At 41.8% G+C, this 7692-nt stretch overlaps 1 protein-coding gene across 4 annotated transcripts in view; it reads left to right on the top strand.

Annotated features, from left to right (window-relative positions):
- The first annotated feature begins 2016 nt into the window (after positions 1-2016).
- NT5C3A (5'-nucleotidase, cytosolic IIIA) overlaps positions 2017-7692 on the top strand; it is a 41465-nt gene continuing 35789 nt past the window's right edge. For 2 of the 4 annotated variants that reach the window (XM_065883919.1, XM_065883923.1), the window contains exon 1: positions 2145-2282. In XM_065883919.1, the coding sequence (XP_065739991.1) occupies positions 2145-2282 (138 nt within the window). Of the gene's footprint in view, positions 2283-7692 lie in introns of all 4 variants that reach the window. The other 2 variants (XM_065883917.1, XM_065883921.1) reach the window with 2 other exon arrangements.

Here is a 7692-nt window from a genome sequence, read left to right as displayed (position 1 = left end):
ACAACAGCCCGAGGTGGTTCACATTCACCCCAACATTTGAGAAGCACTGGTTGAAGTGACACTTGATTGCCTTACGTCGATGTTTCTTTATAGCAGGACTTCCCTCTTCTTTTTCCTAGGACCTCTGCCAAGTTGCAGGGCATGAAAAAGACCATTACTTTCTAATCAAAGAGTTTTAATAGCTAAGAGGTGTCCAAAATCATTTGGTTTTTTCCTTTTGCAGGATAAGAAAGCAAAGCCTAGAGATAGGACATTACTCCTCTAAGCACAGCTAATGGCAGAAGCTAGCTTCTGCCTGCTTTCTTCCTGCTCTTTAGTTTCTTGTATGCTGTCACCATCCCACAACTTAATATCCAAAGAAATGAGAGAGCAGGTGTCAGTGGTGTATTTTTAGTTTTGCTTTCCGTTGTTTTAATTTTTAACAGGAGTGTTAGTGTGAGGAGATTTTAAACCCACATCCAACAAGTGGCTCTTCCTCACAAGAACACTACTTAACTACTTCAAACCAAGGCCAAGCCCATTATCCTATCAGAGCAAAGTGTAAGGTCATGCATAGCAAAATTCATAAATTTACATCAAATTCCTGCATATTTTTCCCATGGTTCCTGCTGTCCCAAGTGGCATCATGTATCACTGTAGACAATAATTTACTGAAAAACAAAGATTTACATACTTAAAAAGTTAAAATAACAAGAGAGAAACCAAACATATGGACTGATAGTAGCCACCATGTGTTTCCCAGTTCTGCAAAAGGCATTCATGCACCCAGTGGTTAATTCCAGACTTGTTTTCTTACCAGATGCCTGCTCAGGTGAGCTCTATCCCACCTTTCTACGAACTCTCCACAAATTTCCCTTTAAGCAGAACACCTGCCAGGGTCCCTGGGCTGGAATGACTAGAGCAAGAGCAGAGGATGCAGAGAAAACAACCCTTACTGCTCCCTCTTATTCTCCTGCTCCAACTTCTTCCGTGTCCCGGGCAAAGAGAGCACCTCACCAAGTAGCATCACAGAGCTGGCGTGATTCCCCCCCACAAGTAGTTCCACTGCATCCCCTTCCTGTCATCCCCAGAGAAAAGCAGAGGAAACTGCATCCGTCCCTTGAAAGAGACCAGGAAGGTGAGAACAAGTCCTGCTACTCACAAAGAGAAAATGATGGAAGAGGTGATGACTGACTGAGATGTAGGAGAAAAAGGACGAACACCTACTTGTTCCAGCCTAACTTCAAGCCACCTTTGCTGTGTTGTCATAGCAAGTTTTTATGCGTGTGGCATAAAACGCATAACGTAAAATTTACCAACATAACAATTTTTAAAGGTACAATACAGTAGTATATAGGCACATAGTTTTGCAGCAGATAGGGTTCCAATTCACATCCTCACCAACACTTTTGTTTTTTTGACAATGGTTGTCCTAACTTGTGTGAGGTGATATGTCACTGTGGGTTTGATTCGCATTTTCCTGATTTGTGATATCGAGTATCTTTTCGTAAGCTTCTTGGCCAATTGTCTATTTGAGGCTTTTGCCTATTTTTTAATAGGGTTGTTTTTTGTTATTCACATAATTTTTTAACATAATCTGGATACTAACCCCTTATCAGATAAACGGTTTGCAAATATTTTCTCACATTCTGTAGGTCACCTTTTTACTCCCTTGTTTTCTTAGCCGCACCCTGCAATCTGTCACAGCACTTTACAGCCAAGCTATTGCGCAAGTCAGATAGCTGAGCCCGGATGCCTTCTGGGGGTTGTAGTCCTGAGCGTCAGAGGCGGGTGGAAGGCAGAGGATATTTTCTGAGTGATGGTTAGAATCAGATTTCTACTGGGCGGGGCTGGAATGAACCACTGCCTGGTCCTCATTAGCAGAGAGAGAGAGAATTAATTCCAAGTCCCGTTTTCTGTCCTCAGTCTCTCGGACCCAGGTTCTGAGAAGATCCGCTTCCCCACCTTCGCCGCCCACGCAGGCTAGTCCCTCCTCCTCCCTCCGGCTTCCCGCCACTGGGCGCTCGTGGGTGGGGCTTTCCTGGGGGCGGGGCTCATGCAAGCAGGGCGGGGCGTCGGGGCTTCTTCACTGGCTGGCGTTTCCGAGGCCCGCAGCCACCTAGCGACCTCTTTTCTTGGAACGCGAGGCGCGGGAGGTCCCGTCCATGGACCGATCCGCGGTGGCGAGGGTGGGCGCGGTAGCGAGCGCCAGCGTGTGCGCCGTCGTGGCGGGGGCGGTGTTGGCCCAGTACATTTTCACCTTGAAGAGAAAGACGGGCCGGAAGACCAAGATCATCGAGATGGTGAGTATGGGGGCTCGTCGCTACGGAGCGCTTAGGGGGCCGCGGGTGGTCCGTCCGGCCTCGCCTTCACATGCCGACCGCTGCTGGAATGAGAGGGGCCCACAGGGGAGCCGTTCGCCCCGCGTGCGGCCACCCCGCGGCCAGGTGACCTGGTTTGGACCCTCGACGGCGGCGCTCGGCTTCCCATGGGCTTTGTTATGTCTCCATTTGAAACAAAAAGGCAGCAAAATAGGTGCTTCGGAAACAAGCTGCCTCCCGCTGCAAAAACCCGTTTTTTCGAGAAATAAACGGACGTTTCTGGGCAGATTTCTCCTTCCCTCATCCCGCGTCAAATCGTTGCAACAATCCCATTCTGATGAGGGGTTTTTTTTTTTTGTATCGTGGCTAGGATGAGTTCGATTATGACAAGGTGTAACTTCTCAGTGGTTAATTAAAGGAATGCCAGTTAACCCAACTGGAGTTCAAAGTAGTTATTTTGTATTTGAATGTTATTCCTTCTTGTCTCAAACTGCCGGGGTGTACCTTCGTGTTCATTTTTTCCCCGCAAGCCTCTTACATAACGTTTTAGAAATTTATTTCCAATTTTATTGTAAGACAGTGTTTGAAGAATTCCTCTTGAGGTACATTATAAGCAATATTTTCTCCAAAGTTGGGGATGTTTTTAGGTTTTTGTTTTTTAATTAGAGCCCACTCGCCAAGACAGTTTTCTCAGTGAGTTGCATTCTAATATACTTCCTGGAGTGAAGAATCCCGTGTATACTCCGGATGAGGTACTACACGCGTGAACTTCTGGGTAAACTGCAAAGTCAGTTGACAGTTTACCGCTGTACTAAATAATATCATTTTAGGTTCATGTTAGAATACTTAGACCAATCATATGTTCTAATTGATCAAAGGAACTTTTTGTCCCGTTGTTTGCTATTGGCCCTAGGTTGAATACAGAAATATTTTTTCAAAATTAAAAGTAAAAAGAAAAAAATGTTAATTCCCACATATCTCATATGCCAATAGTTTTGTTTATTGGTAGGGTTAAATTAGTCTTAGATTATTATTACATAGTCTTTCTCCATCTCTGTACTCATAGCAGCAAATGTTTTTATCTCAAAAATTTCATTTTGTTTATGTTGCTGTCCTGCATAGAAAACTTTGGTGGCTTCCTTTTGTTCCAAACCAAAAATGTATAATACAAATGTGGGGAAAAAACCCACATTGCCATACCTTCTTGTATGTACTTAGACTGTGGATTAGTCTATCACTTCTCCTCTAAACCAGGTAGAGGTAAAAATCAATGCTTTCACAAAATCCACAATGAAGCCATTATAAGAACAGTTTGCCATCTTTGTGAAAATAATTAAGGCCCATTGTTTGTAGTATAGAAATCAGTCAATCTTTATATATACATAATGTTATATTAATTCAGGCATAGGGACAAGTAGTCTTGTGGCTACAGCATAATATACAGATGTGTTTTTGTTTTTTAATTAGTTAATTTATTTTTGGCTGCGTTGGGTCTTCGTTGCTGCGCGCGGGCTTTCTCTAGTTGCGGTGAGCAGGGGCTACTCTTGGTTGTGGTGCCCAGGCTTCTCATTGTGGTGGCTTCTCTTGTTGCGGAGCATGGGCTCTAGGGAGGGTGGGCTTCAGTAGTTGTGGCACGTGGGCTCAGTAGTTGTGGCTCGCAAGCTCTAGGGCGCAGGCTCAGTAGTTGTGGCGCACGGGCTTAGTTGCTCTGCAGCATGTGGGATCTTCCTGGACCAGGGATCGAGACCCTGTCCCCTGCATTGGTAGGCGGATTCTTAAATTTATTTATTTTATATTTATTTTTGGCTGTGTTGGGTCTTCGTTTCTGTGCGAGGGCTTTCTCCAGTTGCAGAGAGCAGGGGCCACTCTTCATCGCGGTGCGCGGGCCTCTCACTGTCGCGGCCTCTCCCATTGCGGAGCACAGGCTCCAGACGTGCAGGCTCAGTAGTTGTGGCTCATGGGCCTAGCCACTCCACGGCACGTGGGATCTTCCCGGACTGGGGCACGAACCCTGGTCCTCTGCATTGGCAGGCGGATTCTTAACCACTGCGCCACCAGGGAAGCCCGGTAGGGGGATTCTTAACTACTGCGACACCAGGAAGCCACAGATGTGTATTTGGAAGGAAGAGATGGGGAATGTGGGCAAAGAGGCCAAATTGTAAAGGAATCTTGTAAAGCCATTCTAAAGGCTTTGCCTATAGGGGGCCATGAAAGGTTTTTAAACAGGATAGTTGCATGTTAAAAACTATATTTTATACAGATCACTTAGACAAGATAGGGTGAAAGCGGACAGCCTGGAAAGAAGGAAATAATTTAGGAGGTTGTTGGCAGTATTCATTGTGAAAGATGATTAGGGTCTAGACTAGGAGACGAGCGATCAGAGGATAAACATTTCAGAGGTAAAATCAGCAGGATTTAGTGGCACTACAAACTCTGGACTCATACAAACCTAGCTTTGAATGTAGGCTTTCTCATTTATCAAGCTGTGTGATCTTGGGCAAGTTATTTAACTCCTCTGAGTCTGTTTCTTCATCTATTAATTGGAAGATGATAATACTACCTATTTCATGGGATAGTTGTGAAGATTACATGAAATAACACAGTGGACATAATTGCTATCATTTGTGAGCTTATCATTATTATGATCATTAAATAAAGAGATTAATCACAGGGGTGGGGGGGATTACAAGCTAAATGGTGATACTGGCTACATTATTAGCCAAGATAAAAAGGGGGAAAGAAAGAGGAGGCAGGGACAATGTGGAACATGTTGTAAGTTCACTTTGTCCTGTTTAGCCAAGTAGAAATGTCCATAAATTAGTTAAAATAAGTAAAATGCTTAGAAAAGCATTTGTTGCCATATATTGGCCCAAAGTAATATATAGTATATACATTACCTGTTATTATTAGCAACAGCAACTGAAAATGTAGTGCTGGAGTTGCAAAGATAAACTGGGACTAGAAACTACTTTCTCAAGTGTCTAGCCTCTTGGCAGTAATAGTGGAAATGATAATAATTTCTCACCCATAACTTTGCAGCAAAATGAAAAAAGAAAACTTGAGAATACTGACATATAGTGGATGTTCAGTAAAGAAAACAGAGATCTCAGAGATGGGGTAACAGGACATGTTTCCAAAAGAAGGGGCAGAGGCAGAAGTGTCAGTCTGCACAGATCAAAAATTGACTGAAAGCCTTGTGGGTTGGACAGCCACTAGAAGAACAATGGAGTGAAGAAGACCAGAAAGTGATTGTTGAGTACAAAAATACTTGTGCCGTCAGTGTATGTTTGGTTTGGTTTTGGTTCTGAATGGTTAGCACGTGACCACGTTGGCAGGCAGGATGGCAGTGAAAAACGAGTGCTTAAAGAAGTGAGAGAGGAGGAAGGGAGTTCCCTGGTGGTCCAGTGGTTAGCGCTCGGCTGCCATGGTCTAGGTTCAGTACCTGGTTGGGGAAATAAGATCTCCCAAGCCCCACAGCTTGGCCAAAAAAAATGAGAGAGAGGGAGAGGGAAAATCAAGCTGAGTTCTAGAGGAGATAGGAAGGTAGGGGATAGAGAACACAGGTGGACAGATGCCTTTTTAAAGGAATAAGGAACATCCCTCTCTCTAAGAGTGAATAGTAGCCCCTCGCTATCCATGGGGGATTGGTTCCAGGACCTGCTTGGATACCAAAGTCCAAGGATGCTCAAGACCCTTTTATAAAATGCTGTAGTATTTACTTATAACCTATACACAACCTCCTATATACTTTAAATCATCTCTAGGTTATCTCTAATACCTAATACAATGTAAATGGTATGTAAAGAGTTGTAAATACAATGTAAGTGCTATGTAAATTGTTGCCAGTAAGCAGCAAATTCAAGTTTTGCGTTTTGGAACTTTCTGGAATTTTTTCCCCCACATATTTTCAGTCCTTTGTTGGTTGAATCGCTGATGTGGAACTGACAGATATGGATGGCCGACTGTACTACTCACTGATTTATAGCATCCACTTATTTCTGCATATTTTAATTTACATTATGTCATATTTTCAGCCCTGCACTGTCTCTACTTACTTTGTTCTTTACTTCTGTCCAGTTGACTTAATTTCTCCTACTAAATGGCACCTCCTTCCAATTTTTATATATCAACTGTTTTCTTTTTTGTTTCTTTTGTATTACCAGAATATATTCTGGTTTTACTTTTTACCAGCAGATTACTTATTTTTCTCCAATAGAAAACTAATTACAAAAAAAGATGAGATGGTTTAATCTTATTCAGTTCTTCTCATATCCTTTATTAAAGGTACAAACTTAGTTATAAGATAAATAAGTACTAGGGTTATAATGTACAACGTAATGACTATAGCTAATACTGCTGTAGGATATATAGGAAGGCTGCTAAGAGATTAAATCCTAAAAGTTCTCATCACAGAGACTTTTTTTTTTTTGGCTTTCTTATTGTATCTATATGAGATGATGGATGCTAAGTAAACTTACTGCAGAAATCATTTCACAATATATGTATGTAAAATCATTATGCTGTATACCTTAAATTTATACAGTGACATATGTATATGTATATATTGTATAAATACAATTTATGTATATTTATAGAGTTATATCTATAAATTTAGGGGTGGGGAATTCTCCCAAGGTGGAAGTATCTAACAAATGAAATAAAATGGAAGCACAAAACCAGAACAAATGTATAGTCTCAACACTATTCCCTAAAGAGCAACAAAGAGGGTGGAAATTACTTGGACAGCAGGAATAGGAGGGATGGAACTGTCACTGGAAGTTCCCCAACCAGTTAAAATTTGTCATTTTTAATTTAAACACATCTCAAGTACTTATGGCTTCCTTGTGAACATCAGGAGTTATTCCTTAAATAGCTGGTGCTGTTTTTGAAACTTCAGTGTGTTTCCTTCCTGGAGATAAACTTCTAACAAAAACTTCTTCCTTTCTTCTAAAGATAGTATCAAACGTTTTCTGGGTACTATTCTAAGTGGAAAGCCCACTATTGGGTCTATATTTAGATATATTTAGAAAAGGGAGTGGGGGAAACCAAGATTCAAACAGCTGCTTTAGTGGATCAACACTATCACATAGGCTTTTAAAATATTTCTGTAACTCAACTTTCATCTAATTTATATCAGTGCAGAAATTTATGACCTTTTAGCACCTGTTTTGAGTTCTTGATTTGTTCTGTGAAGCATATTCCCTGAACTCCTGTGGCATTTCCTGATGATTTCTCATAATTTAGCAATTTATGTACTCATATTGTTTACTGTAATGTATATTCTTGAAGAGTCTGGATTGGTGCATAGTTCTTTGTCATCCTTTTTTATTAATTGTACTTGACTAAGAGAAACAGAGACCCCAAATCAGTGGCTTTATTAAACAGTTCAGAT

The sequence above is a fragment of the Phocoena phocoena genome, chromosome 9, assembly GCF_963924675.1.
Source record: "Phocoena phocoena chromosome 9, mPhoPho1.1, whole genome shotgun sequence".
NCBI classification, from domain to species: Eukaryota; Metazoa; Chordata; class Mammalia; order Artiodactyla; family Phocoenidae; genus Phocoena; species Phocoena phocoena.
Note: the sequence above shows the minus strand (reverse complement) of the source record. Positions and strands in the feature narration are given on the sequence as shown.